General features: G+C 47.4%; 1 protein-coding gene across 1 annotated transcript in view; it reads right to left on the bottom strand.

Moving 5' to 3' along the window:
* Window positions 1-9,612: 9,612 nt before the first annotated feature.
* The window catches only part of LOC149353435 (UPAR/Ly6 domain-containing protein crok-like), a 110,163-nt gene continuing 91,993 nt past the window's right edge, over window positions 9,613-27,782 (bottom strand). The window contains exons 2-3 of the mRNA XM_089582554.1: window positions 22,696-22,857; window positions 9,613-17,130 (exon numbers count right to left, since the gene is read on the bottom strand). Of these exons, the coding sequence (XP_089438680.1) occupies window positions 16,922-17,130; window positions 22,696-22,857 (371 nt within the window). The 3' untranslated portion in view covers window positions 9,613-16,921. The remainder of the gene's footprint in view (window positions 17,131-22,695; window positions 22,858-27,782) is intronic.

Genomic DNA, 27,782 nt, shown 5'->3' with positions numbered 1-27,782 from the left:
GCTCGTAAGATGGATTTTCGATCCGCTATGAGAAACAAAGGAAAGGCGGGGAGGCAACATCACCGCGTGCTGGCTACAAAGCCAAGATGCTCAGTGACTAGAGTGCGGCTTCTGCGGGACGAGGGAAAATATTCCAATTTTCCGTGTTCGATCGTGACCTTCGTTAGATGACTGTAGCGCGTGCGACCAGCAATTCCTTCTTTATGGCTCCAGTTTCCTTCCCTCCATGAGGTTTCTTTAGCGGCCTGATGGCGAGAATTAGTAGGGAAAATACTGTGCACGTACTGCGCTGGAACGAAGGTTGCACTGGTTACGCTGGTTACGTGTGCGCACAGTCTGAAAGCGGTAGTTTGTGAGTGCGAATTGTTTTGTTGCCTAGATATCGCTGTCCTATGTAATAAGCACTGATCTACCGGATCGTGATTTCAAATGATGCTACTTTAGGCGCCTGAGAAATTCACAGGCCATTAACACAGCGCAAACAATAATTAGCCCAAACATCCTTTGCTTCCACATCTTATCTACCACCATGCTTTAACAAGCGCGACAGTGGCATAACGTTGATTTTGATACCCCTTCATTCACCCTGCCCTCAAGTCGACTCTTACGCATTACTGTAGCTTTGTTGCTATGCGGACGGTCTGGCTGGTTTATTAAGGCTGTCCCGTGCATTGATATATATATATATATATATATATCCCGCACCCTGCACCTCCACCAAATGTAAGGGTGGTTTATTTGGTAATGCTGAGAACGGCGGAAGCAGCGGTGAAGCAGTGTGAAGCAGCGGTGAAGCAGACAGCCTTCTGTCGACAACGATGAGGCATTAAAGGCTTTCGCCTTAAAACATAACATGATTTAATTCGCGACGTTTCGGCTGGAGCGCCAGCCTTTTTCGAGTGTCCACAGCATACACGCAGCTTTTAAAGCACGCGCGAAGTACAGGAGTTGCGTGGAGCACAAATGCCGTTAAAGTGATTGTGAACGTGCTTCACTTGCGTGTCGCCAATTACTACAGACGTGACTGCAGAGCGAGGAAATTTACACATTATGTCCTTCTTCATGGTGATGGTATCAGGAGCCATGGGACAGTGTTACATATCTTACTTGTAATCTAATTTTTATCTCTTACATTGTTAACGAGACCAGTCGCCTTTCGCTTACTGGATTTTATTTTTCATTTCGCATCATAATGCACTCAGTGTCTATTGCCCACGTGAGCAAAGCCATCAGTTACCTCGCCTCTGCTTTGATCGCTTTGGCGTCAGTCGTACCTCCTTTGAACAAAAGTCTTCAAGAGTAAAATGCGGCACAGACAAACGTTCAACAGCAAAGTAAAGCAGTCCTTGTAGCCGGCCAAGAAATGCGATGATGGTGAAAGCGGTTTCACCTCAAAGCTATTGCCAATATCGTTCATTGCGACACGGAAGCGACAAGCTCGTGCTGAACCATGTTAAGTTCGGTGTGTTCCAGATATATAGGGCAACAAGGTTCGCAAGCGATCGAAGGTTCCCCGCAAAGTCTGGTCCTGAAATATGGATGGGAATCGACCAAGGTGCCTCAAACGATCGCCCAGTTTCGCCCGCACGGTCGTTACGGACACAGTTACTGAGATGTGTACTTTCTGCATTGACCATGAATGGAGGCATCAGATGAGGGCCGGAACGGGCTAACAGACGCTGTGCCAACACTGAAAGAATCCCGGATAGTGAATGCGAAGGGTACAAGCGGCAAAATACTTTATAATGTCTATGTGTTGCTAAGGGCACGTGGAGGTATTTTGTTCCTACTAACCTAAATGGCATGTAGGTATGTGCTTTGTAGCCGCTAGAGATAAGCGAAAATTTATAGTTGAAATGTTGTAAGTGCAATAAGAAAGCCCAAGCCCAAGACCATTTCAGTAACAGCGACTTTTCTGAGTAAGCTTTGTCCTTTTTTTTTCCCCGCATTCCGAACAAAGTAGGCTAAACCTACAGTTTCCGCACGAGCGCCCTTTCTGACTACCCCGTGCCTGGTGGCCTCTTTGCAGGCCGCTGTCATGCCCCTGATGCCGCAGCCGCACTGACCGTCAGCGCGGCTGACACCTTCAGGATTTGACGCATTCTGCTCATTGCGGACCGAAAAATATTATCAATAAAACCATGTTTTCTAAGTGAGCGTGCGTGCGTGCGTGCGTGCGTGCGTGCGTGCGTGCGTGCGTGCGTGCGTGCGTGCGTGCGTGCTTGCGTGCGTCCGTCCGTCCGTCCGTCCTTCCGCCCGTCCTTCCGCCCGTCTGTCCGTCCGTCCGCCCGTCCGTCTGTTCCATGAGTCCACGAAGCTTGTTTTGTGATAAGCAACTCAAGCCGCAGCGCCGGTTCTTCTGCTGTATGCAGCAATCACAGCAAGTCAGTTTTGATACGATGAGCTTTTCCCCGAACATCCTTTCCCGCTTTCTCGGCTCTCAAAAATTTAAGTAACTCTATATTCACTACAGTCGAAACAAAGAGCTGGCAGTGCAACGCGTCGCTGCACTAGCTGCCAAACATTCGGTCGTCCTCGGCCGACCAGAGCACAAGCAAACATACTACCCACGTCGCCGAGTGACCCAGCTGGCTGTTTGCTCACGGCCGCTACTGCTTCGAAATTGGCTGGCGTTCGCGACTCGAACACACCGTCACTGAATCGAAACGATGCGGCCGCGTAGGAAGTGGCTGCTCTCGATATTGCGTGACAATGTATTCCAGCAATTCACCCCGATGTGCGAAGGCCCCGTCGCGACTGTTTGCTCGGCGCGAAAGATCGGCTCAGTAAACGGCAACCTTTTCCTGTGCTCTTTTTCTTATTTTCCACATCGTCGCTCGCTGTACATTGTGTCCGACACGCACGCACGTTTGATTTCTCCTGCTATACTCTTGCAAGCACGCGATGACAAGCCCACGGAGCGACGAGCATTGCTTTATCGTATATAGAGTCGGCTCGCTTGTACACACATAGCTGAGCGCTGAAATAAATGCATCGGTTGCATACTGTAGGCTCCACGCGCAAAGCCCATCCAGTAGTGGTGATAAAGAAATTCTCCTGACTTGGATCGAATTTCTTTACAAAACCAGGCGAAGCGATGAAGGTACGTAAGCAGTGCCAGACAGAATCGTGATGGATAGTCTGCTCGTATCCTGTCGTATGCTATGTTATCGATATATTAGATGTTTGCAAATATCGAGGCCACGTAATGAAGCTGTAAAAATATTACTTGAAGAAACGCCATCAGTAAGTCTATATCGGCATTAATTCCTCAGTTTCTAAGCCAATGGAATGAGGAGGGACGCAATGAAGTGTCCTAGGTCCATTACTTATAACCTTAACATTAATAATATAATAAGCACTGTGCATCTCACACAAAAAAAAATGCGATGTATATGCAATATTGTTTTCAGGACGTGACCGCGAAGGTCTTGTAAACAGAGCTAATGCAACCTTACAAAACCTAGCAAAACTGCCTAATCAGAACCACTTTAAAGTAAACTCGTCTAAACAAAAGACTCTTCTTTTTTGCTGAAGAATGCACCTTGTCAGTTCACTCCCGTTGAAATGCAGAGCTGAAAAAAGCGCGAATGTAACACGTGGACGAAGAAAAGATACAAAAAGAGGCGCTAACTCGCAACGGAAGTTTATTCGAGAGAAGCATGCGTAAAAATAGGAATGGTTTGTATTCCTATTTTTGTCTTTTTTGCACTTTCTTCTTGCACAATAGGGAACCAAAGATCAGTCAAACTGATTAGATCAGCTGTTTTACGATGCCCCCCCCCCCCCCTCCCTCTTTTTTAACACTGTAATGCGCGTTAGCTTCCTCATTCTTTTCTTTTTTCTTTCGGCACAAAGAACTGGCCAAGCTCCATTTCCTTCAACGCAGCTGAAAACATTAATAGGGTTGTCCGTATATTACTTCTTTAAAACAATTCGAATAAGAATAGTGCCGCTATGACCTAACAGAACATGGATCGAAAAGTGATACAGACGAACACAAATAATTTTACGAAACACGAGCATTTTTGCAGACATTCAGTACTTGCGCGAATATTCACACAAAACGAATAATGGCGTGACACCGGTAAGTGCTATCGGTGGCGCTGCGCTAGGGCGCTATAACTTACGGAGTTATAATTACAGCTGTCAAAACACGTAACACTGATACCTACTGGGGGAGGGGGGGGGGGGGAGTGCGCAACACGAAGTCAGTGTATTAACTCTATACGACCTCCATGTCACACGTAAGAGAAAATTATCTAATGTTACTGGAGACGACAGCGAATAGATTAGCGCCGCATCTCAGTAGATGAGAAGGGCGAAAGCTACATACGAGACATGGATTCCGAATATGGCAAATTAAAACATGGTTTTCATTGCCCAAATTTGGAGGCTATATACATTATGAACGCCCCGCCAATGCCTATACCGCGGAAGCATGCAATGCGACGTCCGAGTAAGCTCTGTCCTTGAAACAGTCTGCAATATTATTGAAAATGCACTATTCGATGCATTGAACAAATCGTATAGGAGGAAACTCGATTCTTTATTTCAAAAATTTAGAACGTTCGCGCACTCGCACACAGATGAAGCACGAAAGTGAGGAATAACACGCGCCCATTGGTTTATTACGGGAATCAAGAGTTACAATAGATTTGTCAAGAAAGGGATCGAAAACATTCACGTCGTCGTGGTTCTGTAACTACTTCAAACGGGTTTGCTGTTTTCCGCCCTGTTGGAGAATATCGCTAACGAGGCGTCTTATCTGCAGAGCCTGTCGAAATTATAGCTCTAAATGTTCTCGCTCTCATACTTGCGCTCGCAAAGTATTCACTCTGACCCGATAAATGCCCGGAAAACAGTATTATTTGTTTTTTATTCCCTTCAGAGTAAAATGTCCTGCTTGGTGATTCCCGTCCACTCTATCCAAATTGAATTTTTTGTAGAAAGTATACACAAGCTAATTCCATGATTTACGTTGCGAATGTGAAGAAAGTTTGCCAGTGACTGTATGGTAGCAAGGTAGCTTTAAGTTGCGCGTCATTAAAATTGTTGTATAGTAAATAAAGGCAATTTTTCTTTAAATATCTTAAATCCACCACATCCGTCCGTCTATCTATTTCAAGTAAACGTGCCATAAAAGCATACAGTGTTTATTTCTACACAAGCAAAGAAGTTCTCGCATCTCGCAGGGACGCTTGACAAATTTAGTGAGTCTCTTTATAATCGCTGTTCACTTTCCCACTGCATAGAGACAACTGTGCCCTCCAAAAGCGTTGTGGCGAAAGCAAACATAGGTTATAGCCATCCTTGTTTGTTTGTTATTGCATCCTTTATTCTTTCACATTTTTTTTTTAAAGCAAACGCTAAACTGGAATGAACCTTAAATTTTCAACAGAGCAAATGAGAGGACGCACCGCCCACTGGAAGCTTTACTTTCTACTCAGATATTTTTTTTTTACTTCCATTAATTCTTTGGCGCTCACTAGCATAGCCGAAAAAATATTGCTCCCTTGCTGTACAAAATCGCGTCTGTCTGCCTTGTTGATCCAAAACCTACCCGCAGCGTTGAGCTCCACCGAGCAATATGCGCTGGAACACCCCGCGAGTGATTAGCTCTACCCAGTCATTCTTGCGAGCGCAGGCATGTCCTAGGAATCGTCACTGGATCCTGGGGTTAAGGGGGAAAATTTTGCACCAATTAAGATAGTTTTGTAGTTCGTGTCGAGTGATGTACGCTGTTTTCACTGCTTAGTGTGAAACCTCGTAGTGTGTGGAAAGTATTCTGTTAACCCAGCGTGGTACGCGGCCATATCTGTGACCTACAGGCGGTATGAAATGGAATATCTTTGGGAGATGCGAGCGTTAGTCTCCAAGCATTGGCGAGAAGCACACCTTTCTTTCTAAGCACTTTTTCCCTTGATGAATGACCGCCGTAATGCTCCTTCCAGCTGCGCTGCACATAGAGTTTCTTACTATTACCTAGAGGGAAAGCTGGCAGCCCGTCTATGGGAGTTTGCATGACGACCCCTCGAGACCACTTCAGCCACCATGGGCGCTCAAAGCATCATGGGGCGGTGAGCTACTTGTTGCGGAACTGCAACTTTTGGCCAAAAAATAATAGAAAAATAAAGCTGTTTGATAACTACAAACGTCCTAACATTCAATATCTTGTCTAATGATTGCAACAAACGAGCATAAAAGCATTTAAGTGCAAAGTTTTCCCAAAATAAGAGACGACTCGCTCTCCTATTGGCCAAGTAGTGAACACTATAAAAACTAATATTTCATAATTAACAGGCGAACTTTTAAAAGTAAATATGTTTTCAAAAAAGATGTTGTTGCTTAGATATTTTAAGAGGTTTTTTAATGGCATTTCGGAAAAGTGAAACCTTTTATTGGCGTCGTGTGTCGTCGCGTTTTCACTACTATGGGTTTTGCCCACTGCGTTCGCGCGAAAGTCGTCTGCGCACACACCGCACACACGAACAGCGTTTTCGGAATGAAACATCTTAGTAGTGCCACTCCATGTTCCCAAAAAATTACGACTGTACCGCAACAAGTAGCTCACCGCCCCATGATGCTTTGGGCGTCCATGGTGGCTGAAGTGCAGCGCCGCCAGCTTTCCCTCTAGGTAATAGTAAGAAACTCTATGGCGCTGCAGGAGTAAATGTTCCCTTTGGGAGCGAGTTTAAATCTTCCCTTTCACCCTGCTTGTACGTACAGTCTTTGTCAAAAGTTTAGAGCCCAGGGGGTTTACTTCTTAGCCTTGGAGTGGGACTCCTGAAGCATTCTGGGAAGTCCTACCCATTGGAGGAGGCAGAACCAGAAATCTTCTTACCCAGAGGAAATTTGGAGCTCTGGAGATGCACCACGAACCACACAGTGAGGCTCAGAAGCAAACCCCCTGGGCTCCAAACTTTTGACAAAGGCTGTACCTGTACAGCTGCGGGGCTTGGTGGTTGCGCGTGTGAGCAGTGACACTGCCCTGGTATGGCAGTCCGCCGTTCGGAGACAGGGCGCACGCCGCTGTCTTCTGTGTCTACTGTGAAGTATGCGCCCAGCTCTGCGAGGTATGCTTCCGAGGTATGCGAGCGCCGCCAGCTTTCCCTCTAGGTAATAGTAAGAAACTCTATGGCGCTGCAGGAGTAAATGTTCCCTTTGGGAGCGAGTTTAAATCTTCCCTTTCACCCTGCTTGTACGTACCTGTACAGCTGCGGGGCTTGGTGGTTGCGCGTGTGAGCAGTGACACTGCCCTGGTATGGCAGTCCGCCGTTCGGAGACAGGGCGCACGCCGCTGTCTTCTGTGTCTACTGTGAAGTATGCGCCGAGCTCTGCGAGGTATGCTTCCGATTTACCTTTGTCGTCGCTGGCAGAAGATCCGGCAGCGCACCGCGCGTCAGTCGTTGTCGGCACCGCACTTAACCAGCGGCCGAAGGTGTTCCTGAGACTCACCGGCAAAGGCCCCACCGGAAACGTGTGCCCGCAAGACACTTTCGGTTTGTGAGAGGGCGGCGCTTCGCATCAGCGCAGTCATAGCCACGGCCCAGACACAGACCAGCGTTAAGTCGACCTGTCCGCAAAAGGTTCGGTCGTGTTTCACAGGTCGCAGCGCGTACTTGCTCGAACGAATGTAAGTGTTAGACCAGGATTTCACTCAAGACACTTCCCAGTTATTTTTTTCCCAAGTGATGGTTTGCCGCATTCTACATGTACTTACAATCCTCAAATGCCTTACGTGTCACGCACGATGCAGTCTGCATCGAGTACTATTTCTTCTGTGCCTTAAAAAATGATTAGATTTTCTGAGAACCTGACAAACCGCACTTCCGAACAAATTTCTCAAAAAAAAAAAAAAGAAACGAAGACAAAGAGCTAGCTGACAGAGGCAGGAGGCCCGATAAAGATCCCTCACCGCAAAACCTGGGCTTTCCATCGAAACCACATAACATTCTTACGGGCATACCGCTTCATCAGCAGATGATGAAATGATTTGGAATTTTGGTATTGATTTCATGTGTGCGCTTGAGTATATATGCGTGGTTTTATCGTTTTAAGACGTTCATAAATCGCCCAATTTTGCTGGATTGTAATTTTACTGGAATACTACTCTTCTCAATAAATATGTATCTTTGTTATTATTACGCCTTTGCAACGCTTGAGTTGGAAATGGCTAATTGCCAGGAGTTCAGAATTTTCATACTGCAGAAAAGTGCACACTTTAGCGAGGTATTTCGCTCGACTTCCAGCCGTCTCCGCGAGTTAAAAAATAGTACAGAACGTTTCCGAGGTTATACAAGCGTGAACGACAGAAGCAGCAAACAATAGGTGCTTACGTATGCACAAATAATTTTTTTTTTCATTGCACAAGTGCTTTGGAGCAAATATTCTCCGCTTTGGCCCGTCAGGATTATATAAATTTTTACTCCAATAGCTGCTCAGTGTGCTCTTCTATGAAAAATTCCCGGCGGTGTAAAAAACTCCTTTCGGTATGAAAGAGCGTGAATGCGACCACACATGGCCACACGCAAAGCCAACGTAGCGCACAACTCACATTGCTAGCAGCGCATTGCAACTAAGCGTAACTTTCTGAATCTCTGTACGCGCTAAGTGCACAGGGATTCCGCGCACGTCTGCTCTAAGAGTAGCAGCGCTTTATTATACGCGATTCACAAAAAAACTCATTTTACACCGACAGATGCATCGAGCATAGTTCGCGAAATTCGCGTTGTCGGCGTCCGTGCCCCTCACGTCCGAGCTGAGTAGTCTTAGTGTGCCGCAACTAGATGGCGCTGTCAGTCTATTCTGCTCTCGGCAAGGACCACCAACGAATTCTAGCCGCCGCTGAGGGAGCAGAGGGGCCATATTCTATAAGCTGTACCGGGCGAACATGTTGGTTCCTCTCATTACTCGCCAGAGGACTAAGTCTGCGTGACCTATTCGATGTAAACCAGCGGACCATTTGTGATGGTACGTGCGTGAGACTCTGGATGCAACGTTTTACCTAGGGCTTAGTGTTTTTAGTCCTTAGACCTTCAGTTACTGCCACCCAAAGAGACCCGGCACATTTTGTTTTAAAAGAACGATGAACTAAAGAAGCAATAGCGAAATGGTCGCTAGCGTCAGCTCTAGAACTTAAAAGCAGACGTCGTCTTTCAGTATTCTGTTCCGATTCCTCTGCACTATACTGGATTACGCTTAATCTAAGGGCAATTACAAACTGAAGGCAAAATTATTGACGTCCTTCTACGCATGGAAGACGCCAAGAAAATGGAAGTCGCCACAGGTCGCGTTGGCTAGGCGAACTGCAAATATCTCAAAGGAAAACATCTTTTTTTTTTCTTTAATCAAGTGGCTGGCTTTCTCTGACGATCTTACTGTGGCTGACGTTCCTACAGTATCGTCAACGTGTGTCGAATACCCTCGTGGAAAGCAGAGGACGTGACGAACCCATCCATCAAAACTACAAGTTTCTTAGTCGTGCTCCCTTGGCTTGCGACAATTAAAGAGCCAGAAGCGTTTATTATTACACAGCAACAAAATGCGAGCAGTTCTCAGGGCACACGCGAGTACTTACCACCAAACACTCGAAATAAAGTAGCCGAAAAGCTGTTGTATGACATTTTTATTACACCATCAGAACACAAGTCGATAGCATAAATTGCGGTACATTGCTGTGCACTTGTGGCGCTTTTTTTTTTTTTGCTAGCCTCATAAGCACACAGAGAATTCGCTCAGAAAACACAAGAGAGTGGCGTACCGTGAGGACATTCCGGCGGCAAAAAATGAGCAAAAAAAAAATAGTACCACCCTTTGCTTCTGGTTATTCTATTCTTTGAAATCGGCGCTTTTCGTTATACTTGTGTTTCTTTTTTGTTGTTGTTGCGTCCTCTTGTGTAATGAACAGCGGAAGCAGAAAAGAAGCATACGAATGTTCAAATTAAGAGACACTGACAAAAGCGACAAGCTTCGATACTGCTACTGCGCGTATACCTGGTCCGTTCGGTGCGCGTACCGATACGCACTTTTATCAGCACTCGGTGTGCCGCGTTTCCCCACTTCTTCGATACAGTAACGATTATAACAACAGCTAGACTGCGCTGACATGGTCAAATTCACAATGCACAGATAACATTCATCCCCAGGCAAGTGTGACCAAATGACTGAGACATATGCCTGCTGACGTTTGGTTTCAGACCACGACGAGTTGGCGAGGCTCACGAATGTAGAACTATCCAGAATATTTCCGTAAAATAAAGCATAACTTGTTTTACTCGCTGGACTTCCACCGCGTTCTGTGAGCGTCAACTTGCTATATTTTTTAATACCAGAAATCCGTACACCGTACGAATGCACTTCCTTCCACGATAGGCCTGAATGTTGACAAACGAAATCACCGCACCTCACAGTGTATTAGCCTGTGCTCTGTTTTAGTTGAATTTTTAAAGCGGCACAGCTTGCGATTTATATGCGAAAAAAAAACAACAGAAAGACCTGGTGGCAGGTGAATCCGCACGCATAGAGCAAAGACGTCCCTCGCGACCGTATTCCGATTCCTATCAACACAATTGCCGAACTCTACTGTACTTTGGTAACTCGTCTCACCATTCAAAACGTCGCGGTGTGCAAAATGCAATCGACCGAGCCTTTATTTCAAGCTAAATTCGCAGCCTTCGGAGAAATTTTCGCCGCTAGGGTCACTTAAGCCGTGCACAGAAAAATAGGGGTGTGATCAGTGATGGTCGGAAGCGCCGGGAAGACATTTCATCTCTTTTTTTTCTTCGCGCGTGTCTCAAGGGAAAAAAAAAACAAAACTCAATACCAGCAGGTAACTTTGCGTGAGCGTGTCAGCGACATAGCGCATCGTAACAAAAAAGCTTAGTGTTTGGTCCTGATAGGCCATCAACGCACTTAAACCTCAGGCGCAGAGATCAGAGTATGCAGTTCACTTTGGGACGGAATGAAGCATTCATTTTTTGTACTTTTTTTTACACTTTTTTTTAAATGCCACCAGTTTCGTTCTGTGAACACACTGCATTGTTGAAGAGCGCACACGCGTAGCCCTTCCAGCGTAGCGGATTCAGAGAAGGTGAAAAAAAAAAAAAAGAAAACGAAAGAGCTGCGAAAGCAAATATAACCCTGTCGCATTTGTGGGAAAGCGAAGTGTTGGTTTTCTGTTAGTCGAAATGACCCGACTACGCACTAAATTACGCCTAGCAGGTTTGCTTTAACGCCGACCAGGTATGTCTTCTGCCTCTGTGTGTTTCTATTTTTTTTTTACCACTTTTCTGTGCACCGCAGAGTACGTTCGACAATAATATTCTTTTCGTACCCAAGACTACGCTCAGTGCAAACAACACGACCATCAGCCTAATCCTCACATTTATAACTAATAGTGCCAATATTTCTGCGTCCAGAGGTGACCGTACGTGGTTATCTACCCTGTGCCTCGATACTAGTTCGAAATGCTGAAGCTAAGCAGAATAGATAATTTGGAATTGCTTCGATCCAGTCAAAGAAATAACTAAGGAAAGAAACAGTGTAGACGCATCCACTCTTGACAAACTACTAAAAAAAAAATAGCTACAGCAAGCTGGCATTCTACACGCTCGGTGATTCAGAGCACATGGGCTGCGTTTAAACGCGGTAAGCTAACACAAATACACTTTGCAGACAGCTCCTTTTTCTTTCGTCTTGGCTCTTCACACTCATGCCGCGAGAGGAAAAAAATAATATCCTGCTTTTCTATTCGAGATGACTTCCTAAACTTGCACTAGCAGACTACACGCTCATTTGGTGCGACGAAACAGCCACGAAGACGTTGAGACGCGACATTCGTAATGGCACACTATGCGAGAAAACTAAGCGGAAACTAAACAATTTCAGGACTGTCGCGTTTAGCCACACGCATGGACTATAAATATTCTCTTTTAGTGAAGCAGCTGACGAAAGCACGGTGCGGCGGATATTGCTAGGTGCTCATAGTCGCTTTATCATGGCTACAGACCCTGCCTTACTTGGGTCAGCGCGCGAAGATAGCTGGGCAGTGATTAGGTAGGATTATTACGTGTCTCGGTCTCTTTGTTCAAGAATTTGACGTCTTCCATACTTAACTGGAATTCTTTTTGCCGTACAAAATCGTCGACCGAATTTCACGGTTTGGGAAACTTTTCGCAACGTTTTCTCGCTTACAGAGAAGAAGAAAAAAAAATGATAAAGACGTCAAACTTGAACGCTGTTGAGAGACAACTTGGCGCAACGTTGTTATCGCGCCAGGATATTCACCTCTTTTAAACGAGAACAGTGTGCACTTGCTCGTTTGTTGCTCCAGGACTCGTGCCGCGGTTGTTAGCAAAGCTGGTCCTTCCGTAGCACGGTGCGCATCAGCGGCCGGGCGTAACGGAGTAAGGTGTACAAGCACGTCACAACCGATGCATCTCGAGCGTTCCACATTTTTTTTTTCCCCTAGCTTTCGCTCTGCGCAAGAAGCTTTACAGTAGTGTACGCTATGAAAGGCGCATCCAAACAAACCTATTAGTGGATTAACTCAACTAGTCTTTCCTTACTGTCGCGCCTCTTTGTTTTACTTCTTTTTTTTTCGCCCGCTCGTCGGTCACGTGTTCGCTTTCTACCTTTAAGGGAGAACGCGATGCGGAGCGCATAGGCATCACCGCGGTAGCTATTGCACAGTTTGTCCCACGCCTCTCCAGTCCGTGACACGCACACAGCGCACGAACCGACGCGATTATGAAAATACCTGCATAGGACCCAAAATGTCGCACGAAAGGCAACAAAAAAAATAAATTAATTAGTGTCATTTGCAGCTTCGGCCTCATGTTTTTGTTTTTTCTCGGTAATGTGCAATAAGTGTGTATCAGTACGCGATAAGCGTTGTGTACTCACCAATGCGTCCTGTTAAGAGAAAGCGCAGTGTGTAATGACCTGCAGAGTCGCTTTTTCATGACATTCTCGCGGGCCATCAAAGCGGCGTGCTCGCAACCTATTTGAGCTAGGACGCGCACGGCTGCGCGCACGGTTGCACGCTGCGAACGCGGTACAGTGAATCGCGTGAAAACCCAGGCACCTTTAACGCTTCTGGCCTGTGCTTCTGTAAAGATCCTGAACAAATAACCAACTAAGCTTGATTTTTTTTTTTTTTACTTTTAGGTGCCGCACTACGCCCGCGATTATTTAGCAGTACGATGCGGCCATAGAAATCTCATACGGTGGTCTTGTCGCACAAAATAAATTGCTAGCAAATGCGCTATATCCTTTATGCCCGAATGAACCTAGTATAGTCATGCACAGTGTGTAGCCTGTCACATCCTATCGCGCTTCCTTTAGGCGCATTACGCTTTCAATGAAACAATGCTTGTGAAGACGGTGTGTTTGTGCGCGTGTAATGGTCGACACAACATAACACGGGACCGTGTACGCACAATACAAAGAAAAAAAATAGGAAGTGAGACTCACACGAAATGAAAGTCGATAAACGCAACGGACATACCCCGGTCACCAAGTGATAGTGAAACGATAACCCCTTGAATGCAGTTACTCCGTGAAAGAATACTGTCACTAGCATACAACAAGATTCAAAAGACGACACATAAGAACACGTCATTTTTTTTTCTCATTCAATAAGACGCAGAAGTTTCAGATCCTTGTCAGTCAAGCAGAACGATGGGACTCGTACACGCTTCCGTCCTCACAGTGCACAGAACAAGAATGGCGAAACTTGTCCTCACCAAAAGATTACATTAGTTTGGTCCTATAATCGACGACGCGTTACAGAAAAAATGAGCAACGCATTGATACACGCCACCGAAGAACTCTCGGTGAACATAGAAACACATGTACAAGGCCGTAATGTTTTCAGCACATGGCACACTTACGTGTTTCCTAAGTCTTTACAGCACAACGTCGGCAACTGAGCGCTTCCTCCGCAAAACAGAACACAGAGCAGTCATTGTTAAAACGACATGAAAAAAAAAAAAAACGCTCGTGCACTTTGTCTCCTCTGACTGGAGGTTGATTGGAGCAGCAGCAATAAACAAAACGCACTAAGGACACGCATGCTATACACGCCCGCGCAAACACAGGGTCAAAGTTCCCGGCTCCTTGTAGGAGGACGCCGCGAGTGGCGCCATCTACACGACGCGAGGTGTATGTCATTGTGCTTGCAGAAACATGATTGAAGCCGCACTATAGCGCGATGTGAGCATGTGTGGAAGCTGGCGCGGGCACACCGTGCGCGGGCCTCGCAACAAAGACGGCGAAAACAATGGCGGCGTTAACACGGCTGACGTGCGCTCCCTGAACGTCAACCTACAATGAGCTGCGTTGCCACACAGGAACGAGCTGCGTTCTATGAACACTGAGAAAACAAAACTTCCACAAGCTATGCACACTATATACAAGCAGAGTAGCGGCGGCTCCGAGCAGTACCGACGCATTCTCGGCTCCCGCGCGGGAAATGTAAGTTCCGAAGGTCCCAGCCTGCTGAACGCCGTGAAGACTGAGAACAACTTTGACTCCTATACCGGCCCACCACACCTCGGCCGCAAGTGTCGCCCCAACTGTGATGGGGCTCGGAATTAAAGGAGGCAGCCTGCGTCTCCTGTGCACTTTTCTCACCAGTTAGCGGAGTTTTGAGTGCCCGGAGGAGTGAGCTTCGGCTTTTCTCACCTACAAGTGGATAAAGCTACTCTGCACGCATTTCTGAACAACTTACCATTCGAGCCCACGAACACAATGCACATCGATTTGTAACTGCGCCCTGAGGTCACCGACGAGAAGCCAGCTTCAAGTTTTGCACTGCGAATGCTTCTTTTCCGTCATCACGGCAAGCTCGAGCGCCTTTAGCGGAGCAAGTCGAATCAGCTTGTCTTCCTACAGCATTCTTAGTGTTCGCAAAACTTTGAAAGAGGCTGGAACCTTACGGATGCTACCGATATTACGTCCAATAATGCTCTCAGCGATTACGTCCACAGCGAAGGATACTCCCATGCCGATGGAAATTCCGATTACCGCGCAGCATCGCTGTTAGCCGTAAGCCTTTGCTAAGCATTCATGAACCAAGATTTGAAACAGCCAACCGCGACAGCTAAGCGGTAGCGTGCAAGCATGCTGCATGCATTAGGGATACTTCGCAGCAACAGTGCCGCAGTGTGCGGCGGCGACGGGGCTTGACAGGATGAATGCGCCCAGACGCGGCATGAAAGCTTCCGCGCTCACTAGAGGGCGTACAGAAAGACAACACCAGCACGTACCTCTGTAAGTATGCATAGTGAACTCATCTGAAAGAACTCAATTCTGCACTTGCGTAGCAAGTGCCCCCGCAGCGACTGCCGCGACCATCTCATTAACAGGTGACACTTACATATAGAAGAGGTTCGCCAGCCTACTGCTCTCTTGAAGGTTGCACCGCGCCAGCTGAGGAAGCTGAAGCTCCGCAGATTTCTGACTCTCATCTTTTTTCTCTCTCTCTCCTCCAGCATTGCCCCTTTCGTTTGCAACGATTCGTTTGTTTCGTCTTCGGATACCTGGGCAATCGCACAACGAGTATTCGGGGAACGAATATCGCACCATTCGAATGTGATTCGAACACCTGTGAGATTCATCGTCCGGCACAGGGAGCACCAGAGGAGAAACAGAACGGCAGTTTGCAGGCAAAATTGTTCCCTTCATCAGGACAGACCCGACCGTGAGACCCAAACCTGGCCCCGAAGCCTCAAGTGGAACCCAAACAGTGATGGATCTTTCACGGTAAGGAAGGACAGACTCCACGCTTTTCTTCAGACCTGCTAAGACCTTAAGCCTTGCGGCTTGGTCTGAAGGGTGTTATATAGAGGCTGAGGGAGATAAGTGTCGGGGCGTTCGTTCGGCGAGAGAAGAAAAATGAGTGTAGAAGGAGCGGAGGCCGTCTAACTGCAGAACTCGCCATCCAGGCAGCACTGCCGAGAAGTAATGCTGCCCGGATAACTGCAGCACCATTGCCCTCCGATGAACATTCGTTTCTTCGTGGCGCCCACACTGCGTGCGCCATGTTGGAAACTAGGCAACACGCTGACAGCTTGTCATACAACGCAACATACTTTTTGTCCGGTCGCCATACAACGCATCGGCATTCAAACGAACCTCTGTGGTCTACACTGAGGCTTACGCGGCGACAATGTGGCTAAGTCCTGCTCCCCGTTCACACCGCGTCCTCTACACTATGCAGTGCGCCCTAAAACCTTTCTCAAGGTGCTTCACAGCCATACATCAGCTTACTCGTAGAAGTGCTAAGGGCTAGTTCGTTGCTGCTCAGATTTCTTCTTGCTTGTCTGCATGCTGTCGCGGAGTGAGATACAGCGTCAATAAAAGCAGTTAAGAACAGAAGAAAACCGTCCAAGAACAAGAACACATGCAGGCTGAACACTTGCGCCCAAAACGACAAGCCGCTTAACGTACGCACACAGTCTCCCACAACTATAGATGGCCGCCGCGCCTGTTCGCATGCACAACGGGCCGTCCGCCCTGGTCGCACTATTTAACGCCAAGCGGGGAAACTCTCGAGAGGCCGCGCCGCCTTTTGACCATGTGCGGCCCAGCCAAGTTGAAGGGCCCCATGTTGCGAGTCGTGCGCGCTCTAAGCGCGCCGAGAGAGTGCCCCCGTGCCCAGTGCAGCATCGAGGCGCCCGTCAGAGTTGGATCCAGTGGGGAAGAACAGCACGCTTGCGATGCGGCGTTGCCTACTCTCGAGATCGTGCGACTGTGTCCTCGCTCCGACACGCCGCGCCACACCGGCTCATGGCATGCCACAGCACGCGCTGCTCTGGCACGCCACGCAGCGGTCTGGTGGTCGTCGTAGGCGGCGCACGCATATGGCAGTCCCGTAGCGAAGACGGTGTGTGTTTGCAGGTGATGTGGTGGCGGTTTACTTGAAGAGGCGCAGCAGCAGCAACGGCGGCGCCACCATGAGCAGGGAGGAGGCCGAGGACCGGCGGGCCCCGTTGCAGCCGTCCTTGTCGCAGCTGCAGTACTTCATGAGCACGCTGAAGGTGCCGGCCCGGCGCATGCAGTCGGTGCCCTCCTTTTCGTCCTTGAGCCAGCCGCAGTCGCGCACCGTGCGGAAGTCGCTGTACACTGCGAGATGCGCGCAAGGAAAGGGCGCGCTTAGACATGCGAGTAAACGTGAGGCACTGGACAGCAAGCGATCCTGGAAAAGAATGTATACGCGAAGAACAAACAGCTCGCCAGGCGAAGAAATGAAAAAGCGAATTTCAGGGTAAAAAAAGAAAGCACATGAAGAAATACACAAACACAGGACGTCCAAGAGGACTCACACCAAGCGTTTTTTTTTCTTTACCGCTTAGCCATTGCAACCTACATCAAACTAGGCAAGATAACATCAGTAACTGTACGCGTCCGCGTCCGATGCTTACCTATACGGACAGTACCATACCACTTTAAAGTACTTTAAGGGACTCAGAGTGAAAGTTTATCGAACTTAAACGACTACGCTACCCATTATTTTGAAGAAGAGAAGCATATACTTATAAAGGATTCAAATGAACCATGAAGGCGTTTCATCCACAATACTGAAAAACTCACACTTCTTTTTGTGTGCTTAGTACTGCTGATCAAATGCAGTCTTTTTTTACTTAACTTTGGTACATAATATTGTCATGGCCTTAAACTAGGCGTGCCTGTCTGTTATTTTTTTTCGCGTGCACCTGGTGTAGTACAGGCGCTCGGTGGACTGCAAACGCTTTCAGCCTCTCCAGACACATGACCGGCCCTCAAGAGGAAATTATCTCCTCATTATTTTCCAAAACACACTCGCCCTGCACACCTTTCTGAGTGTGTAAAGTCACTATCTGTTTAGAAGTACGTAATATTGCGCACATCTCATCTTTCAATCCATATATTGCACAGTCTTCTCAGGGCACCGTGCTCTCGCAGTTGCTACTCACAGTGCTATTCACAGTATTCACTGCGCCTTCTAAATGTTCAGAGCAGTTTCCCAGGCAAAATTTTCTGCATTTCTGCGGAATGATGCATTCTGACCCCCGAAGCAGAACTTAATTGCTTATTAAGACGTACTCTAATCAGAACGTTACAGTGTATTGATATTTGTTTAACTTAAACTCGTTTGTATTGGATGCAATTCTGTTTCAGTCAGTAAGTCTAGCAAAAGTTAATTTATCTGAAAAATTTGTTCAAGAGCGATGGCTCAAAAACACCAATTTTGTGACTTGAGGACTGTTCGCTGACAAATGAAGACAAGAACAGCGGCTCATGTTCTGGCACTAAGCGTCGCTAGATTTACATCCAGCACGAACCAACGTATACGGTAATGTCGCTCTCTAAAGTTCTACACTTGCATTTAGCACTTATTTTTTTATTTTTCCCTCTAACATGTTCACTCATCGTTCAGAGGTCTGTTCACGCCACTCGGTATAAGCAAACACTATAAACTCGCCCTTCGGATATCACCACAGGGACTGCTTCTTGCTAGTCCGTTGCAAAACTGCGCTCCACCATCTTGTCAAAGGTTGGCTTTTCCGCAGAAAGGGTGTTGGTGCGGTGAAGCTAAACTAGGGTTACTTCCGAACCAGCTACAGAACTAAGTTAACGGCCGACACTTTCCAGCGACCAGGGTACGCGCCCCGCTTAGGTAACAGCACGCGAAAGACACCACTGCAGGGCGCACGCGTTGGGCAGCAGCGCGGACTGCGAGCGATTTTCTGCTTCCGTTGAGCGAACGCGCGCCGACACGGTGAGGAAGCAGGTCAATCATTGGCCTCCTGGGCCTGCACTGCGAAGCGCAGCGTTGACCGGAGCCACGCAGGGCCGTAAACGCACGCTTTACTGCAATCTTCCCCCGCTTGACATCTCCCCCCCCCCCCCCCCCCTTTCAGTCCACAACGGCGCGGGTAATCCTGAAAATGAAGTCACCGGCGCCATTAGCGAAGCAACGCTGTAATCCGATTTATTTTTTTCTTAATTATCTGTTGCACAACATGCACTAGCACCATTCACGTCACCTTGTTATCTATGCACGCTGTGCGCAAAGCTTTGCGTGGGGTGGGCAGAAAAGAACAAGGGAAATGAGGGGCTGCTTACGATACGTACGTAAGTAGCAAACTGCTTTTTAAACCAAGAAAAGCGTCGGAAAATATTTCCGTTATTTTTCTTTTCAATGGAGAGGAAAAAGAATCAAGCAATCATCTTAGATAGGAGATAATTTGACACGAATACACGACCTGAGCATACCGGGTGTCGTTGCCGTACGAACTTGACTACGGCAGCGGCTGCCTCCTCTACTGCTTATGCAGGTATTCCTCTACTGCTTTCGTAGGCGCGTCCACCAGCGGCACCTATGTGTCTAATCACGGTGTTCGTCGTCTGCTGCAGGGCTTAATTCGTTCATCGTGCTGTTTGAGGGCTGTCTTCAATGTAAACTTTGTTATTGCTTGAACGACAGCATTTGCGAGGGAATGTAGCGTGCACGGCCGAAATCTCACAATGCACGAGAAGCTTCGTTGAACTCGGTTGTTATTCACAAAGAGACGCCATCATAGGTGCAACGTGAATTTAGAAAACTGCTTTGAAGACGTTTGCTTCCATGCATCCATATAGGAGCTAAGCCTACTTTTCACCCTCAGGCGAGTCCGGCTGCCGCGAAGTCTCCGTTTGTTTATATGCACCGTGTTGGTCTATAGACAACTGCTTGCCTGTGGCACTGTGCCATGGCCTCACTGCTTTCTTTGGTGGTAGCTGGGTGTTTTTGCTGGATGCATTTATAGAGTCATGGCCATGGGTCGCAAAGCCAGCGCTGATGAAATGAGAGGACGTGCCACAGGTGCCGCCAACCTTGTTCGGTCCAGCGGAGATATCGAAGCACCGTCGGGGGACAAGTTCACGCCCATCTGAAGGCAGCTCGAAACAGGATTCCACCATCATTTTTGTTGAGGTCTGTAAGCTTTCTTGTTGCTTCAAACTCCTCCGGATTCTGGTCCGTAGGTTGTCCAGGTAGCATCATTACCTCACAAATCATTCCAACGGGAAAAAAACTCTTCCATTGAACACCATTTTGATGCGGTGCACTATATGTAAAGGTTTGAAGAACCATGATGCATAATGCTAGGCGTTGACTGGCTAGGTGTGTGGGATGTACAGGACAATTTTAGTCAGTTTATATTCACTGTGTTGTCTAATGCTATTGTACTGGCAAGCCGCTCTTTTTGTGGGCTTCCAGGTAGTTGCGCACATCAGTTCCTCCTTGCTCGTTTAGGTTTTTAAATGAAAAGGCACTCTGCTCTATGTTGATATATGTATGGTGTTATTTTGCATGTAGAGGCGCCTTCTCCAAGCATGGTTCTTGTAACGCCAGTTTCTAAGTGATATTTGCTTGCTATGTTGCTGCACTTTTGGTTTTGTTCATTTTTTAAGCATTTTTTCGGAACCTGTTGCAAAAAAGCTGTTAAGGTATTCCAAAGCAGCACTATACTCTCATTTCGTTAACCTACATTACTGCCATTGGTTGGGCGCCTGGGATAATATTCTGCCTGTGAATAAATGTGTTGTAAATTGTCCCATTCACCTGAAACATTGTTTTTTAACCCGTATTTATGAGTCGTCTTTGAGTGAAAGCGCGGTATGATAGTCATTGGAGGTACACAACTTGGTCTGACATAACAAACGCTTTTTGGAATTTGGTGTATTCTATTATGTGAGCAGATATATCGGTTTTAGCTTACATGAGCATATAAACTAGGACACTGCAGAAACTGCAACTCATTGCAGCTACATCTGTTAATACAGGTTGTTGCAGCCCCCAACAAAGCAGACTTACTGCTCCACTTTCAATGGTTCACTGAATATGCTGTGTATTGTGTAGTGAATAAAATGCGCCAGCATAAAACAAAAAATGCCCCCGAAGCCACCGCTTCGGTGGCATTGTGGTAGAGCACCCGCCTCGGATTTGGGAGGCGCTGGCTTCAATCCCCGGTGCCTCCGGTTAGACACCGGATTTCTAGTGGGTACAAGAATTTTCCCGGCTTGGTGCTCGGCTCTTCTGGGCCGAAATGTTTGGCTCACGTTGTTTATCTATAAGCTCTTGTTAGCCACAGCTAGCAGAAAAGCTCGTACTCATGTTTTCCTAAACCACATCAGCACCCTGCCACCACGTCTACGCTGCGTCACATGCTTCAGACAACGAAGAGCTTCGAAAGGTCAGCGCCATACTATTTTGGGCAACAACCTCTACATTGTACTTCCAGGTCCAGTGTACCTCTCGACGAGCAGAATTTGCAACAGAACACTGCGGGCTCACATCACCACTCGTACATAAATACAGTCTCAGGCCGCCGCGTCGAACCCTCGACAAAATAAGACAACGAACACGGTGAAAATTCGAATACCGTATACGTAAGAAAAACTGGAAAGAATAAAAGTGTTGTACGTGCTGACTATTTCTTGTCGCGGAGTGATAATTAAACAGCTTTTAACTTAAGCATGCGAGGTTTTTCGCATTCAAAACAAAAAACTTAGCGTAGTCGAACCCGTAAAAACTGACGAAAAACAGCGCAACGTGTGACTGCACTTCACAGAAGATTACTTTTCTTCACCAATGCGTCTCGCAGTTCACTGAGTCTGCGATTGGAACGCAATATGAGACGCCAAACTTAAGAAGTTTACACCTACTGCCTTGTACGTACATTCGTCCCCAGACCTGTCTAGAGCGTTCGAGCGACGCAACCAGGATTATACTGGCGTCTTTACGAGTGGCTTACGGCGCGAAAAAAAGACCGTATCGTGCATACACATTGACGTGATCGGGTTTAACTCATCATGCCTTTAAACGCTATATAGGGGCCGCCAGGGAGCGCCTGCTGTCAAAAATAAAAATCGAGCACGCCGGACGCTCTAGACAGGTTGGACGGCTGTACCACTATGGTCATGCCGGCGATATGATCATTTCAGACACGCTTATTTCCTAAAAAATTGCGTGGCAACTAAAGTGTTGAGAGGCGAAAGCCGAAGACACTATGCCGTGACGACTTCCGGTGGATGTGACGTCACACCGCTCCCGTAGCTATATCGATACCCAAATTGTACATCTTTCGGGGATCCTAAGTGTTAATTACGCTTAATTTGGCACAAATCTGACGTTTTTCTGGCCATTCTGTGACAATTTTCACTATGCCGTGACGACTACCGGTGGATGTGACGTCACACCGTTCCCGTGGCTATATCGACGTCCGCGCTATTTCGACGCAATTTCGACATTTTTTCTAAAATTAATTAACTAATTAACCTACAGTCATCAAACTTGGCTCCTAGGTTCATTTTTTCCTCCTCTATCTGAAGCAACCGTTTGTTTTATTCTATCTACTTTAGTTCCCGAGTTAAACGCGTGTGTCACGCTTTGTTAAAGGACGACAGCATGAGCCGTTAAAGGCTTTCACCTTAAAATTCTCACAACAAACGGAACCGAATGCTGGGCATTGAATGGTTATATGCCGTGTGGGAATGCGAGCAGCAGGCCTACGTGCCCCCTCCCTCCCCCAAATCCTAACGCCCGATGACCTTATCTGAAAAGTAAGGGCAGCTCCAAGCCTTTTAAAAAGCATGCCTAGACTCGGAATATATTTTCAATCCGCCTCTGGCAACATTCTCTCCGTAGGTTCGCTCGGCGCTCACCTTTTTGGACGATCTTTCGGCAGACTTGTGCTCGGGATCCCGGAGGGAGGTGGTCCTTGACACGCATGTCGCAGTTTACAAGGTCCGAGGTGATGTTGTTGAATGGGTCGGCGCAGTTGGGGTCGTAGGCCGAGTTGCAGCGCCAGCAGTAGATGGCCCAACCTGGACACGGGATGCACGAAAGCGCCGTTGAGAGACTCGAAACAATTTTCACAATGGGTGTCGCGTCCTCTAGTTCATTTCAGTGACGAGGCGATTGCTTCTGTTATCTTCTACCAATAAAATCAATATATCAAGCGTACATTAAACTTAGTGCACACAATTATCTGGGTGCCCTTTAATTAAACATGCCGGTTTCAACAATAACGTGCTCAGGACACCTAAGGAAAGTCAGAACCCATGCTCTGCCTCGAGCATTACGTATAAACAGGTTTATGTACCTTTAAGCGGAAGTAGCGAGATAGACAGCCACAACAGAAAACGGACTTCGACTCTTGCGTGAGTCGCATGGTCTACTTTCGAGCGTTTAAGTTGGGGCACTTCACAAATATTGTCACAAAAGTTGGTATTTCAGTGAAATCACTTCTGGAGATGCCTTATGATGCTGTTCGGTGGCATCTAATCTCGCTACGAATGCAGACGGATTCCCAGCATAGCGAAACACATTCTGCAGTCTGTCGGTAAGGCAACAAAGCACTTATAACACATGGCCACGCGTTTAGAAACGCATTCGTACTGGTAAAAATCTCAGGGTGATGACGCTTTAGCTTCGAGCGGTGATGACAGTATTGGAAAGTTTTATTTTGGCGCACCTGAACTCTCTGCGTGCTTCACCATACGTCATCACCATCTGACCATGCTCATAATAGCCCTGGTATACGCACGTCCGAGGATCTACTTGCACACTTCAAAAAATCTACAATCTGGATGCGATAGTTGCCTCATTCGAGGAGAACTCGTCCATGCTCGCTGTGTTGAAACTAATGGGTAGTAAACGGTGCATCAGCTTTTCAATGCGTCTAATATTGCTGAAATCACGAAGTGTAACCAGTAACCCTATCCTGCTCTTGCAGTTGTTTAGCGATTCCGTCACCCCTGTAAGCAATACCAGAGGCATCCTTATGTTGACATGGCATCAGCAAGGTGGGGATTTATGCACAGTCCGGGATCGAACGATCACACTCGATGTATTATCAGTAAAAAAAAGTTCGTGGCGTCGCGTGTAGCACTCGTTATGGAATACAATAAAAGCTGTAGGGCGAGCACGAATTATTTCCTAGCAGAGCTTGGATACTGTCGGCCACTGCTGATTTTCTTTTGTGTGCTCTGAAAGTGGCAGCTATAGGCGCTTGCTTTTGAAGCCAAAACAGAAAATGCCTATCCTAAAACTTTCTGTGTCAGCTTATGTAGCAGCCAACGTAAGCAGCGCTTGCTACGGATCACATTTGTTGCGCTCCTGACAAGATTCGTTAATGACATATAACTGCTCTAGAGTTGGCCGAAGGGTTTGGAACAAAAACTTCACAGAAACAAGTGAAATGCGCCAACCCCGCATCGCATATCTCCTGAAGTTATCGAACTTGTAATACGACCGAACCGGTAGCTAAGCTTTGGATTGAAAACACCGCAAACCAAAGGTGTCCCTTTTCGGAGAACGGTTAACAATACGCGTACTATGAAGTAGTGTGCACGCTGGTAAGCGAAAGCCATTTATGCCATAAGCTCGTAAGAACAACGCCGTGAAGGGGAACAGCCGTCACCGAGTGGACATGTGACGAAGGTACTTCAGTCACTTCTGATGGATTATGGTATGACTAAAACACTGAAGCACTTATACTATGCATTATTTCCTCAGCCGTCTGGGATCGTCACTGCCAGCAGCTCCTTGAGGGATACCGATGGCTGATGTTTCTCCCGCGGAATCCCGTTCAAAGCATCGGAGCTCCACTTACGCGCTAGATCGCCTTCCACAGTATCCGCAGCAGCATCGTGGCGCCATCGTTCGGGTGAACCGAGAACCACGCGCAGGTTTATCGTTGCAGAGGCGTTCCATCTTTCTTTTAAACCCTAGTTCCACTTTTGCAAAAGCATTGCATGAGCTTCCCTAATCACACGAGTTCACAACGCTGACTTCCCACTGAGACGATGGCTTTTGTACCCGCCGGTGCAGATACGCATTCTTGTGATTTCTCTATTCCGCCGCCGAATGCTGTAAACAACCCTGCTTGTTCACAGAACATGACTTCGTGTTGCGCAGCACCGATTTCAGGGTAGAAAGTGTGCATCGAAGAGGTATGACATGAATTTTAAAATACAATCCACTGCTATGGCGATGTTGTCCCTTTGATGAAATCACCAGCCACGCTCAAAAGAAAGCGGCGATCGGTCTCTATCTCTCTTTTTTTCTTTTTGAAGAACAGAAAGCTTGGCGATGTCATTGCCGCGTTGCGAAGACAAAGGGGCGTGAAAACTTGGCTTCCGAACAAGTTGCGAGACTTTTCTTCGCGCAGCTGCAACCTAAACATTATCCCCTAAATTCCATGGCAGCTTACACCAGCGGCGGCACTACACACGGTCTGAACACACGGTCTGAACATCTGAACACCGGTCGGAACCGAAGTGAAAGCCGAACTACTATAGCGCACCTAATTCGCATTGGGCCGAACGACGCAAATCGACCATCATTTTTTTTTTCTAAAAACGGAATTGCACTCGCTCACTACGAGCAAAATAAGAGAAAGCAGACCGCGTTATCATTTAAGGTGGCATATTGACAAAAACGCTGCGTTCCTTCAGGAGTAAAGAGCAATGTTAACACATTTTGCTATGTGGTGAAGCCCCCTCGCGGGTTCAGTTATGGTGATCCCGATTAGGTGCTCTCAAAAGCTGTCTGATACAGTATGCGCACCATCCCGAAGGAGGTTGAATGATTTCATTAAATCCGTGTACGCAAATCTAGTCGCAAAGTCATTCGAAAGTGTGTTAACATTGGCACAAAAAAGTGTGCGCTTAGGAGAAGGTGAGCGAAGACAAGCGCTTTATGCGTCTTCAAAACGGTACGGGAGGCATTTACACGCAAACAACAATATTTTGCGGTCGCTTTCGAATTAAAAAGGGCCTATGAAACCACTTGGAAATTCGGTATCCTATGAAACCCAGCTGACCCAGAACAGCAAGAACAGGGGCTATTGTTGGTCGTTGATTGTGTAGGGAAACGCGCTGCACTGGTTACCGACGAAAACACACACGACGGAACGATTAGACAGACGAAGCTCGCACTCCTAACTCATTTCTTTGCTCGGAAAAGAGTTTGTGTTTATAGGGAAACGAAGATGTGATAGCGAGACATAAAGTTACATCACGAGGCAGAAACTCTACATGCAAAACAACAAAAGTGCTCCTTGTCCTGTGATCAGCATGATATTCCTAGTGATTCCAATTCACTATCGAAAAGGTCAACGAATTCCGTGCTGACGCAATTTTTTTTTCCGGCAGTCCTAATCTCGAACGCTTCAACAACTACCCTTTCAGTTTTCGCGTTGGAACGAGCTAGGAAGGTGGTGTCCCGCATCCTAGCTCATGCAAAGACGAAAACTGATATGATGGTGTTTGTCTGGATTTGCCTAGAATGAGAGCTAAAAGCATTCCGCACCTAAAAATATGTTAGGCGGAATACGAGGGAAGTTGTTGAAAAGTGGATTAGTTTATCTTGACTTGAAGAAGTCCCAGCTACCTTGAAAGAGGAAGTAGAAGGCTAGAGAGTCCTGGTCAAAGTACGAAAGGAAGAAAGAAAGATTAAAAAAAAAAAAGACTGGCTAGTACGAGTCGGCGTTTCGCGGTTCCTGACAGGCCAGGCGCTTCGTCGTGGTACAAGTGCGGACATAAGTAAACGGAACACGCACTTCCGTTGTAATTGCAATCACTCCTTCCCTATTCAACATGAAGAACCATTATTTGTCCATGAAAAAACGCACTAGGTTGTGCTATCAGCCTGTACTTACCACAGCTGCCAGTTGCAATTGGCCAACGCGTGAAAAGTGTAATAGCGTGCGCCGATTGCTTTTATCTGCACCTGCACACAAAACAACGATTACACCTTTGTACGTCGGAGGTGGGTTTCGCCACACCACATGTGAAACAAGCTTCTTTTTTTTTTTTTTTTGCTGGTGTTAAATGAAGCTTTGCCGCATTGCTGCGTTGTTAGCTAGAGTAGTCTGCTTAACGAGAGCACTCCTCTCCGCCGCCTTGCGGTTCGAGCGGACGATGCCCCGGAATATTGCGTATTCAAGATTCCGGATTGCGGATTCCAAGACTGCGGATGCCCTGGAAGTAGTGTCGATATAATTTTCAACAGCTGCGCAATAAATAACTGGTGACACTCAAAAAGTTTAAATCCACACGCCCGGGGGACGCCACAGACGCACGTTGGCTCGCGCGGCAATGATTTGCGGCAGAAAATCTGGATTTAGTTCTTGCCCCGATTCCAAACGCATCCGGACGAAACAAGGCGAGCGAAAAAATAACGCAACGCAAAAAAAAAAACACAGCATCTCACCATAAACTGTACTGCGCAGACTTTTGGGCCCCGCACTGAGTGAACTCGGCGCGCACGATTCCGCGAGAATGATGTCTGCCCGCATTTCTCGACCGCCGGAACGGATTTCTCCCGAGCTTTCCCCGCATCAGGAACAAGAAGGAAGACTCACGGCTGCAGCCTATTAACTACGCACAAAAGACCGCTTCCTATCCAACCGCAGTGGGTGGACACCATCCTCCTCCTCCTCACAGCACGCACCCCTGCATTCGTTTCCCCGCCGTCCGTTCTTAATGCCTGGCCCTTCCTTTGCTCCCCCGCTCTGACTCATCACCTCCTTCCTAACGCGATTTCGAGCCCCTTTTCATTGGCTTCCCCGCACAGACCTCTCGAGTCTGCTCCCGTCTTCGCCTCCCGAGAGAGCGGCCCGCTGAGCCGGCTGTCTGTGAAGCCCCACTGCGCCGCTCTTGGTCAGCGCGCGTCGCCTTCCCCGCATATGCGCCGTGTCTCACAGCGTCCCCCCCCCCCCTTCCCACCACCCCCGCGTGCCGCG

This window comes from Amblyomma mixtum, chromosome 3, assembly GCF_055824585.1.
Source record: "Amblyomma mixtum isolate Tamu chromosome 3, ASM5582458v1, whole genome shotgun sequence".
Lineage (NCBI taxonomy): Eukaryota > Metazoa > Arthropoda > Arachnida > Ixodida > Ixodidae > Amblyomma > Amblyomma mixtum.
Note: the sequence above shows the minus strand (reverse complement) of the source record. Positions and strands in the feature narration are given on the sequence as shown.